The sequence below is a fragment of the Desmodus rotundus genome, chromosome 6, assembly GCF_022682495.2.
Source record: "Desmodus rotundus isolate HL8 chromosome 6, HLdesRot8A.1, whole genome shotgun sequence".
In the NCBI taxonomy this organism is placed as follows: domain Eukaryota; kingdom Metazoa; phylum Chordata; class Mammalia; order Chiroptera; family Phyllostomidae; genus Desmodus; species Desmodus rotundus.
The window spans coordinates 91980951-91992783 of record NC_071392.1 but is presented as its reverse complement, the minus strand read 5'-3'; the positions used below and the strand labels follow the sequence as shown (position 1 = coordinate 91992783).

The window sequence follows — 11833 nt, the reverse complement described above, 5'->3', positions numbered from 1 at the left end:
CCCAGGGGAGCCGATTCCCCGAGGTTGGGTCAGATCCGTGACAAAAATCCCGCACCGAGGCGCCGTGCTCCGGGTCCTGCGGCCGGGCTACTCCAGGCAGCGAACTACACCCACATGTTGCAGCTCACATGTGCTTACGCCAGCGTGGCGCCGTGGGTCTGAGCCCTGGAGTGAGGGCCACTGAGACCAGCTCGGACCCGGCACCCAGCGGAGTAGGCATTCACAGGCCTGATTCAGAAGGCAAGCTGCCAGATGGTGATGATGCCTCGGGCCACCTGGGTAGGTGCCGGGGTGATCACGCAGAGCAGGCTGGCGGTGGCCCCTCTCCTGGGCTCCAGAGACCCCCAGACACCCATCTGGACCACAGAGAAGGGGCCTGTCACCCCAAGACGGAGGACAGCATGCCTGCGTGAAGACGGTGGGAGGGGACGGAAGACACTCTCTCCGCCGCAAGGGCACCACATCCACGTGTGGTGTTTACCCAAGAGGCCGTGTGGAAGCTGAAGTTTGAAAAACTATCAAATATTTCCATTCCAAATGTGAACACTCCCCTGCCTTTCGAAGAAAAACCCATCAATACAATGGTTGGTTTTGAACCTTTAATAGAAATTAAAAAAAAAATGAATGCAAAAAGAACACAATGCGGAAAATCTAGAATGGGAAGCTCCCTGGCCGCTCCATCTGGGGTAGTGCAAACTCCTTACACCGCTTTACACTTTCACACTTGCATCGCTTTGGTTCACACACGTGCTTTACAGTATTGGCAAAGAAAGTGTTCAGATCCACATTTTTGGGGTACATTATTTTTGACAGATACAGATTTACTTCCGGTTGAAGAGAAAAACACTTGTTCCTTATGCAGCAAGTGTACTTGAAGATCTGATGAACGTTTTCAGCTAATAACTTGATTTTTCAAAAAATGCCAACACCACTGCCGAAAAATCTTTGCACACTCCAATCACTGGCTTTTAGAAAACGTGTAGGGGTCATTGCCAGGTTCAGAACGACCCTCTTTTCCTTTCAACAAAATTCCTCTAAAACAACTTGGCCAGGGTAACGTACCATCAACGGGAAGAGATTCCCCCCAAACAACAAAACTGCTGGCCTCCATCCCAGGCGTCTTTTCGCTTTCAAGCTGCTTTCACAAAATTTAAACCAAAAACACTGAAGTTTCAATATACAAAAAAAGAAAGACAACTTTGTAAGTAAAAACAACAGGTTTACTAAAACCCACAAAATCGGAGTATTTCAAAGGACCAGGGCTCAGTGGAGGGCACAACGAAGGGACTTCCCACCTGAAAGAAATTATTGCTGAATTCTGCCTCCATGCAGTGCTGAAATGGATGGATGGGGAACCCTCTCTCTAACATCTCACACGTTAAAAAAAAAAAATAAATACGCAGGAGAATACAAGGCTCAGCTTGGTTTTCGTACACATTGCACTTGAAGTTAACGACCCAACACTTGCAGATCGGGTCTGACGTGGCCGGCCCCGCCCCGCGCATGCGCTGTGCTCACCGACAGCTTCGCGCAACAGCAGCGGCGCCTGGGGCGGAGCACGCGGACTAAGCAATCACAGATTGCGAAGCCCATAGGGCTGCGGGAGGGCGCCGTTACCCGGACGCTGGAGTATTGGCGATGGGCCGGCAGGCTGGCTGGCTGACGAGGGCTAAAGCGCAGGGCAGACCGGACTCCATCCCCACGTTGCTGCGGGGAGCTGCCCTCTGCTCTCGGATTGTCTGCGCCAAGCACCGCGGGGGCGCAGCCGGCTGTGGGACACGCACGCACGCGCGGCCGCGAGTGTTCGCCCCGCCGCTGTGTAGTTTTACACAACCCAATTTTTAAAAATCTTTTGAATGAATACCCTTTCTATTTTACCACACAAGCCTTGGCTAAGCGCCCTCAAGACCCTCCCCCCACCGTGGGCGTGGCCCCAAACCGAGAGCAGGGACTGGCACTTTCAGTTCAAGGCTTTGAAATATGGCAACTTGCATTTTGCGACATAAATGGCATCGAACACGCGGAAACTGCCGCCGCTGCCCGCCTGCCCCAACCAGAGACCCAGGTCCGCGGGACAGACGGCGGCGTTTCCAGGAGGGCCGGGCTGCACCCACCCGCTCTGTGCGGGGCTGTCCCGGGAGCAGTGCATCTGCCAGGCCCCTCAAAGCAGATCATGGAGGAGAGATGTCTCCGTCGCAGTCCGGAGCTCTGGGTTCTGTCCCACATCTGGCTGTGCCTTCAGAAGCAGCGGGCGCAAGACTCAGTCGCTGTGTGGCTTTTCAGGGACACCCTACGAACAGAGAAAAAGGGGGTGAGATGAGCTCAGTACGTAATACCAACTGGTCACCAGGCGGACCTTGGGCAGGGACAGGTGCAGAAGTCCCCCAACTGGGGCGAGGTGATAGGGACGGGAAATGGGGGGATGGGAGCAGCAGACAGGCCCTCAAGACACAGAACCAGGTCTGCTTCTCATGTCCACCGTGTGGGTGCTAAGGGCCGGGCCGGGGCAGCCCAATCCTAAGACATGAACCAGTTTCCTGGGTTTTAAATGAGTTTTTGGATTTTGAGCAGAGCGAGCCTGTCTTCACAAATATAAGGAGCTAAGAAACCTGTTCGTTTTTCCCTTTCTCTGAAGAAGGAAAACTAGGGATGTATAACTCACGTACCCTAACTCCCTCTCCAAGGAGGAGATGTGTCACTTGCTCTTTCTAAAGAGGCTGCTGCCTCGACAGATGACGGGAGCCAAGTGCCAATCCATGTCCCAGCCCAAAGTGGTGAGAGAACAGCATGTCCGAGGCTGACCACCCCGAAGACAGACGCCCACCTGCAGCCGGGGCTGAATAGCAGCAGCCATGCCCGGATCTGTCCGGTGGAGGAGTGTGGCCACCTCCTGCTGCGGTTTCAGGGGGTGGGGAGAAGTCCCCCAAACCAGAGGTGCCACGAGCAACGACAGTGAGGCAGGGACGGTCAAGGCTCCAGGGAGTCCCCGCTTTCTACCACGACCCTAATTATAAATGTACTTTTCATTCTTCAGCCCCAACTTAATCTGCAGCAAAAGTAATTCCCTTCACTCCCGATTCAAGTCTTGAATTTTAGAAAGGCTGTGGTTTGGAAAACAAAAAAAACAAAAAAAGGCTCTCTGGGGCCCAGGAAATGCCATGACCCTGAGGACAGGTACCCTTCCTTCAGGTGGAGGTGGACGGAGGGCTTCCTGGAGGAGGAGAGAAAAGCAGGGAGCTGGGATGTGCCTTTCCCAGGAGGCATGGCTCTCAGGGGATATTTACAGACACTTCGGGGAGGAAAGGGAAGAGAAACTAACAGGCAGGGAGTCTGGCAGGCACAGAAAACATCCTGTTGTAAAAACACCAGAGGAGGGGCAAAGATAAGTTTTCTGAGGAAGCCCCAGCATTTATCTGAGAGCAATGGTCCCGCCCACACTAGCAGCCGCTGCTGCTGCTGCTGCTGCTGCTGCTACTTTTAGCTCATTTTATTTGAGCCTTCAAGTCAAAGTCAACTCAAAATGAAATGCCCACACTGAGCTTCCTTTTTGTAAAGTGTTCAGAATTTTAACTACCAAGAACAACTGTTCCCAGGACCCCGACTTCACTTCCTGCCAGCTCCCAGGATGCGCTGGGCCCGGGCTACGGGTGGGGGGACGGCTTCTTGCTCTTTCAGGATGGATGTGCCATCTGCCCTCAATGCTGACCCAGGCCTGCCCTGGCACCTGCAGGGTTGGCAGACTTGGGCTCCGTTTGCCTCTGCCACCCAGTCCCCAAGTCACCTGCCCCCGCAGGAGGAGGCAGGACACTCACAACCAATACCCACTGTCACAGCTCAGCAGTGTCCTGTGAGCAGTGACAACCGCAGTTGCATGCCGGGGACCCGCAGGTGGCCCCCCACCAACCTCTGTGGTGTGGCTTTTCTCAATAGCTGTTGCTGTTGGGTCTCCACTGGACATTTGCCAACACAAAGGAAAGTGTATTCCATAAAGCAGTTCTGTCACACACAGACTCCAGGGCCTGGAGCGAGCATGAGAACTTCACGTACCATGGCCAGCTGTCGCCCGATGTTCCCCACGGTCACACCCCCTGAGAAGAATATGCAGGGCAGCCAGGAGCGGATGTACAGGAAGTCTGGGGACGTGTACCTGCAGGGAGAGAGGAAGCCTGATGGCCGGGCTGACCCTTGCGGGAGCCCTGCTGTGGGATACACGGGGCCTGTTGACCGGAACCGTCACGGGCTGGTGACACCGGAACGTGACATTCTTGTTCCTGCATGGCTTCTCTTTACACCAGTGGTCCCCAACCTTTTTGGTACCAGGGACAGGTTTCATGGAAAACAATTTTTCACCAACCAGGGGGTTGGGGGACAAGAGGCGGAGTTCAGGCAGTAATAGCAAAGCTTCGCTGGCTCGCTGGACAGTCCGGTCCTAACAGGCCACAGACTGGTGCTGGTCTGTGGCCTGGGGACTGGGGACCTTGCTTTACACGACACCGTGGGTGGTGCGTTTTCAACACGCGACTCAGCGATCAGCAGCGTTTCTGAGAATGTCACGCCTAAGTCTATGGTGTGTCTGTATAAATCAAATGCAAGCCCTCGGGGGGGGGGGGGAGGGCTTACTGGTAGACCCCGTTGTACACCAGCAGCTGCGTGATCAGCGTGGCAAGGAAGGCGATGGTGATGCCCAGACCGAGGCCGCTTCGCGAGCGGTCAAAGGTCCACCACAGGCCCAAGGACAGGGCCGCTAGTGTCAAGGAGAGCTGGATGTTATTGGCAAAATCCAACTTCTGATGAGGCAGAAATTAAGGAAAAGGTAGCGATTTTTATAAAGGTGAAAACACAGAGAACCCCGGAATCCACACAGCTTTTCCTCTTGTACACATGGACCTCCACCCAGGAGAGCTGCTGGCGAGCAGCAGAGATGGTCAGATGCAAGGGCCCCACGATCCAGAAGCTTCTCTGGGGTCACTGGGTAAAAACCCGACTCAACAAGCCAAGGGGCCACGGACTGAGCGGGGCTAAGATGGCTTACTGCGTCCTTGTGTGACCTCATCCGTAAGGTAGGGGCAGAGCAGGTGCAAGAACTGGTAACTCTGAGATTATCTTTCTCTCAGGTTTGGAAATATCATCTGCTTGTGCCAGAGGAGCTGCCAATCTACTTAGACCGAGGACACACGGACCTTCTTCCTAAAAATGCACTTCTGTTCTGTGTGATGCGCCCCACCCGGGGATGCTGGAGCTTGGGGACCTGGAGCTAAGGACCCTGTCCTCGGACTAGCATGGGGACTGGCCTCCCGGGAGAAGCCTGAGGAACAGTGGCCCTGGCACTGCTTGTCACCGGGCCCCAGGAGCCAGGTCCTCGCGAGGCAAGGCCGTCAGGCCAAAACAGGAATTTATAGAATGGGCTCCGAGGAAGCAAGATACCGCCTGACAGAGGAGGGAAAACAGTACCCTTGGCCTCGGGCCGCACTTTCACCGACTCCAGAAATAAACTGAAGGGCTTGGGATGGTCCACGTTCCAAACTCCTGCTGTGTAGAAACTAAGTAACAGGCTCTGAGGTGAAGCACGTGGAGGAACACCGTCCTGCCGACCCGCCAGGCAGCACACGCTCATTCAGAGTAACGCAACGCTTCCACCCGTGACCCAGGACCACACTCTGGTCACGGCGCGCCCATGGAAGGATACAGCACTGGCGTGGTTGATGCCCACGAACACCGCCACGCAGCGCATCACGCTGGCCCACTCCCGCTTAAACTTGTGGGGCTCGCCCAGGTGGCTGTCGATGCAGGGGTACAGCAGGCCGACAACCGCTGTCAGACGAGAGAAGAGAACAGCGTCAGCACGCTCTGAATAATGTAACGTGATGTAACAGCAGCTTAACACGACACGCTTTCTGTGTGGCCATTAACAGGTGACGCAAACCAGCGCTTCTCCTAGATGTGCGTGCTCTAACACAACACTGAAATTCAGACTCGTTTTGTATTTTTGATCTCCTGGAGTACCAACACACACGCGAAAATCAGTTTTGAGGAGTTTAAAGCAAAACCACTGTTGTTCGGTTCAGCTCAACACAGGCATGGGTTGAGCAGAGGCTCAGCTGCAGGGGCCTGGAATGCAGACCACCGAACAGCCTGCGGAAGCGCTTTCTGTCTGCGTCACCCATGGGACTTCCATCCTACCACAAAGAGGGGAGCTCCCATGAGTACTTGAGATGCGAGTCCCATCGCCGGTTCCAACGTCCCCCCAGCCGGCACCTTGGTGCTGCTCCCACATCGACATCTGGGTCGTACCCATGCCCAGGGGGCAGCACCGGACAGGAGACCCCGAGCACCCCGCGCACCATGCTGGGCCACGCTGCCACTGGACAAGCACGCTCCTGTCCCTGGGGCCTGAGCCCAGAGCTGCGGAAGTGCGTGGTCCAGGCAGAGAACCGGCTTGCTGATGGGCCCGTTCCTGTGTGAAATGTGGGTTACATCACGTAACAAAAAGAGAGAGGAGGAGCTGGCTGGGATCCAAACAGCAAGGAAGTCTTCACAGACACAGAAACGCACAGCTTCAGAGTAGGAGAGAATTCAGATGGGAGAAGGCGTGGCACCCCAGGAGAGAAGTCAATGGAAGGTGTGAGGAGCCTGGTGACCAGTGGGGATGCAGCCTGTGGGCCCCATGGGGGGACAAGACAGCCAGGCAGAGGCTCTGCCCTGCGTCCCCGGGAAGAGGGGAAACTACTTTAGGTTCTGGAACAGAGAACCAAGAAACACAGTTCCAGCCAAAAGCTCAAACGAAAGACTTTCAGTTTCCATTTCATGCTCAATTTTACCAAGTTCTGCTTTGGAGCTTTGAAAAACAGAACCGGAAACTCGGTGACTTACTGCACTGTAATTTACCCTCCCCTTTTCAAGTCAAAGGCTAGGTAGGGGAATGCGCTGGGAATGTTTCCCTCATGCTCTTGGCTGAGATGGAAAAAAAAAAAAGGGTATGAGGAACTGTTTCAAGTATTCCTGGTATTTCCTGACAAAGACAGCCTAAACGAAACCTTTTAAAATCAAGTTTTTGATTCAAAGAATTAAACTATTGCACCAAATGTGTGTGGACGATAGAATCCCCATCTATTGAGATAGAAATCTCTATTGAGATTTATTTCTCAAACAAAATTTTTACCAGCACAGTCGTATATTTAAAGGGTCTAGAAAAATGAGGCAGGACCCTTCCTTTGAGGACCAAGATGAACACACCTGACCCCTGCTCAGAAACTACCACCTCCCTCACCCCCCACCCCATGTCCTGGCTAGAACATGCTCCACTCCAAGCCTCCTGCCCCCCCCCCCCCCCCGGCTGTCCTCAGTGAGTGTGTGACCCATCCCCACGGTCAGGGGACACCCCAGACTGCAGGGAGACAGCGTGCAGTTAAGGGCACCAGTCTGGACCTGGCTGCTGACCCCGGGACCCAGTGTCCACCTCTGTGCAGTGGAGCAGAGTCAAGTACCCCATAAGGAGGCATCAAAGCGAGGGGCGCAGAGGGAGGCAGCCAGAGGTGCCAGCCAGAACATGCAGCAGGGCCTGCGCCTCCTCAGGGGCCCTCCCCGGGAGTTTGTGGGGAGCCCAGGACAGGGCCGGCCTACTCCTCTGTGTTTTCACGCGGTGGTGGAGTTGAGGTCACGGGAAGCAGCTGCGGGGCTGCGTTCACCGCATATGCTCTGTGACTTCTCAGAAGTACCCTGCGGCCCGGACAGGGGGTGACTCAGCCTCCCCATCACAGCAGCTAGTAGAAATCTGCCCGTGGAGGCCGCTGCACCGACAGTTTAGCCTGAGCCTGTGTTGTTTCCAGCACCTGTGCCCCACCAGGTGCGCGGCAGGAACCCACCCTCTGAACGCAGGGTCGCCCTCCCTAGGATTGGGGAAGGGCTGGGCTCTGCCTCCCGTCCCCTCAGAAGGAATTGGGGAGGCCTCTCTCAGGCTCCGCCTCCGCCTCCCACCCACGTGACGGTTTGTTTTCGGTCCCCCAGCCCGTAGCGTGGTGGCCACGGCAGCCAATGGCGGCCCAGGGCCTTCGCTCACCAGTTCTCGGGCGACCAATCACAGCAGCGGGCCGAGTGTCAGCCCGCGTCCCAAACTGCGAGAACCGCGACCAGGACCTGGCTGCATGGCCGTGGTGCCCGGTATGCACGCTGCAGATGCCCGTCTCCATCTCCACCCTGCAGCTGGCGCTCGGGGTGCAGCCCTCCACCCCCTCCCCCGAACGCCAGCCCTGGAGAGGCTCACTTGTCCCCTGCACGGATGGCTCCCTTTTCAAACCCGCGTTTCCCAGAGTCCTGGAAAACGTTTCCCAAACACTTAAAAAAAAAAAATGTTTGAAACTCCTACTCACCAGCCGCGGTCCCACAGCAGGGAGGCACCCACCAGGCCGAGGAGAAGACGGTGGCGATCACCTCGTCAGGGAACAGGGTCACATTCCTCTGTACCTGCAGCAGGTTAAGCACCAGGGCGAGGACCACCCCGACCGAGAATAGCACCAGGCCCCGCTGCAGCAGGTGGGGATGCCAGCGGCTGGCCTGGCCCCCCGCGCCAGGGCTCCCAGACCCGCGAGCCGGCTCTGGGTCCGGGGCCCCGCCGGCCGCCCGCAGCGCGGAGCCGGACACGGAGGAGGTGACCATGTCCCCGACTTTGGCCGCCAGCGCGCCGGCGCGGGCTGTAGGGTAGCTTCGCTGCCTGGCGCCGCGAGCACAGGGACAACTCCAGAAATGGTCGTCCAGCCTGGGCATCAGTCACCGGAGTGCGACGGGCTGTCCTGGAGGGAAAGAGAGGATTGGGAAGGCGGGGTCGCGACCCAGTTCATTTCCAAGTGGCCGGGCAGGGGCAGGGAGGCCCGCTGGGGAGGCTGTGCTTTCATTTCCCGCCATCACGTCCAGGAAAACGCTGTTCCCCCCGGAGCCCAGGGCACAGGGCGCACGACGGAGGCTGGGGGCGCAGGCGCGAGCTGCACAGTCGGCTCCTTTCCCGCCCGAACGTATCCCGTGCACGCCCCGTCCGGCCCCAAAGTTTCCCAGACTGCCCAGCAAAGGGCACTGGTGTCCCTGCGGGCGGAGGGGACCCGTGGCCCGGACGACGGGGTCAGGGGTGCCGCCCCCGCCGGGACTGGGGTCGGGGTCGCAGACCCGGCGAGAGGCCGGCTGTCCCACTCCCAGGCCCCCGCCGCGCCCCGCCTACCTGGCAGATGGGCGCCCGCCCGCGGGCTCGCGGACCAAGGAGGTGTGGGAGGAGGCGACGCGGAAGGGTCCCAGCCCGGACCGCCTCGAGTTGGGCCCGCGGCGCCCAGCGCGCGGCGCGAGGCTTATAAGGAAGGCTGAGGAGCCCTGGGTCACGTGACCGGAGTGGCCACCGCCCCGCTCGCGTGCCTGGGGGCGTGGCCTCCGCGCGCCCCGCCCCTCCCGCGCGCCCGAGCGCTCGCGGTCTGGTGAGGCGGCCGCGGCCAATCGGAGGCTGGCGGCCCATATGACGTAGGCACACGCCACCCCCGGCCAGCTGGCTCGGGAGCGCGGACGGACGCGAGCAGGCGCGCGGGCTGGGGGGCTGCGCCGGGCTGGGAGTTACCGACAGACGCAGCGCGGGGCACCGTAAGGGGCTGGTGGAGCGCGGGCGCTGTGGGCCTCCCTCGCCCGGCCCCGGTGCAGCCGCATCCCTCGTCCGCGGTGGGAGGCGGTGCCGCGCGGATTCCGGGGCGAGCGGAAACCGCTTGGAGAAACGCGCCGCCGCGCTTCTCCAGGGTGCAACCCCTGGAATCTAGAGCGTGACCGTGACCCACACTTGGCCCATGGATAAGCGTCCTTTCCGACCTTGAGTCTTCCACTCTGTTGTTAACAGGTGGTCAGTGCACCTGCTGGGTCAGCTGATGGTGCTCCGACCTGGATTCTGCGTCCCGCCCCGAGGCTCCTGATGGTTGCCACACCTGCTCCTGGAAAGCGAGTGTGTGCAGGGATGCACCTGCCATTCAAGGTGCTTTCCGTTTGCAGGCGACCAGAGTGGCTCGGAAGCCTTTGGTGATGTCAAGTCCTTTATGAAAATGTAGATGAGAAACATGCCACTCACACAGTAATTTCTTCCAGTTCCCACTTGCCTGTCCTCACGTTTGGAAGGCAAACCAACGACACCGCTCAGGAAAGAATGAAATACTGTTCGATCTTGTCGGTGGGCCATGTATTTGAATCTCGTTTGCCGCATGGGTACGCCGTCCACATATCGGGGCAGGCCCATGCCAGCCAGGAACCCATCTCTTGTTCAGCAAGAGCATGTTATTTAAGATGTTTTAACACAAGGTAGAGTTTTGGTCTTGCCCTGGCTGGTGTGGCTCAGTGGATTGAGCACCGGCCTGTGAACCAAAGGTTCGCTGGTTCAACTCCCAGTCAGGGCACCTGGCTGGGTTGCAGGCCAGGTCCCCAGTCTGGGGCGCACAAGACGCAACCACACATTGATGTTTCTCTCCCTCTCTACCTTCCCCTCTAAAATTAAATAAATAAAATCTTTTTAAAAAAAGAGTTTCGGTCTTATGTGCTGTCCTGGGATAGCAAGGGTAGAGAGACTGCCTCCGCCAAAACAACCTAGAACTCAGGCAGCATGAAACACCACGAGTGGGACATCTTAAGCTTCGGGTCTGTGGCTAAGGGTGAAAAAAACCATAAAAACCCAAAACAAGCCCTGGCCAGGTGACTAGGTTGGTTGCAGCCTCGCCCCATAGATGGGAAGGTCGCTAGTTGGATTCCAGAGCAAGGCACATACCTAGGTTGCAGGTTCGATCCCCGGTCAGGGTGCGTAGGAGAGACAACCAATGGATGTTTCTCCCTCATGTCCACGTTTCTCTCTCTGTCTCCCCACCCCCCCCCCTTTCTCTCTAAAATCAGTAAATATATCCTCAGGTGAGGATTGAAATTAAAAAAAAAAAACCCAAAATGTCTTCCTGATATATCAGGGTTTTTTTCAAAGTTCATTTGTTTGGGGTACAGGGTTCCCATGAATCTGTAATGATAAACAGGACACTTCAAGGGGAAGGGAAGCGTACCTGGCTGTGCCCGCACTCCTGACTGCAAGGAAGCGGAGGAACCTTGAAAAGCACAGTGTAAAGACATTTGCCAGCCAGTATCTTGTCACTGTCACTCAGCATCAGTCCTGGTTTCTCTCCCGCTGCCTCCAACTCCCAGGCCGGACACCATGGGTTGGTGCTGTGCGCGCCTCTCCAACACCCAGTTCGGGGTGCCACACTGGTGTGGACCTGACCTAATCTTTTCTGCTTCTGTGTCGTCGCTGTAGACGGGAACTGAAAACTGATCTCGAACCCCTATGTTCAGGCGAGGCCCAGTGTGTCTGGTGATGTGGCTTGTGTTCACGTCTAGAGCACAGGCCAGACTGTGGGAGCGGCCGGGATGGAGGGCTTCTACCCTCACCTGTCCCTGGAGGCTGGGGCAGAATCAAGCTTCTCTCTCTCAGTTCCTGTCTAAGTCCTGGTCACCATTACATCCTCTGTTCCCAAAGGTTCAGAGCGGTTTTGACTTGAAGAAACATTGTAATCTACAGGGGAGGGGGGGAGGGGGGAAGACAATGCAGACGACTATAATTGAACAACAATAAAATAATTTAAAAAAAGAAGGAAAGAAACATTGAAATCTAGATCTTGGTTGCTATCTCTGCTCCACGTTGCATAAGAGCCTGAAGGTATATAGATAAATCCATCTGTGTCTGTCTGTCTGTTTATCTATCTGTCTATCCACCTACTGCCACAGGAACATTGGAACTTTGTAATAGCAGGAAAAAAATAAATAAATAAACAGAAGGCTGTCCACCTGT

General features: G+C 56.6%; 1 protein-coding gene across 1 annotated transcript; it reads right to left on the bottom strand.

The window, feature by feature from the left end:
- Positions 1–585: 585 nt before the first annotated feature.
- On the bottom strand, positions 586–9361 carry INSIG1 (insulin induced gene 1). The gene is made up of 6 exons (XM_053926692.1): positions 9206–9361; positions 8367–8786; positions 5687–5811; positions 4621–4787; positions 4048–4147; positions 586–2290 (listed from the first exon to the last, which is right to left on the bottom strand). The coding sequence occupies exons 2-6, from the start codon at positions 8758–8760 to the stop codon at positions 2261–2263; spliced, it is 816 nt and encodes a 271-aa protein (XP_053782667.1). The 5' UTR covers positions 8761–8786; positions 9206–9361; the 3' UTR covers positions 586–2260.
- Positions 9362–11833: the final 2472 nt, after the last annotated feature.

Excerpts from the sequence above, each read along its gene's own strand:
- INSIG1 (XM_053926692.1), bottom strand. The coding sequence starts at position 8,760 with ATGCCCAGGCTGGACGACCATTTCTGGAGTTGTCCCTGTGCTCGCGGC. Across the intron at positions 5,812-8,366 it reads CTGCTGTGGGACCGCGGCTG|CGGTTGTCGGCCTGCTGTAC; the intron begins GTGAGTAGGAGT and ends CTCGTCTGACAG. Across the intron at positions 4,788-5,686 it reads GCATCAACCACGCCAGTGCT|AAGTTGGATTTTGCCAATAA; the intron begins GTATCCTTCCAT and ends CTGCCTCATCAG.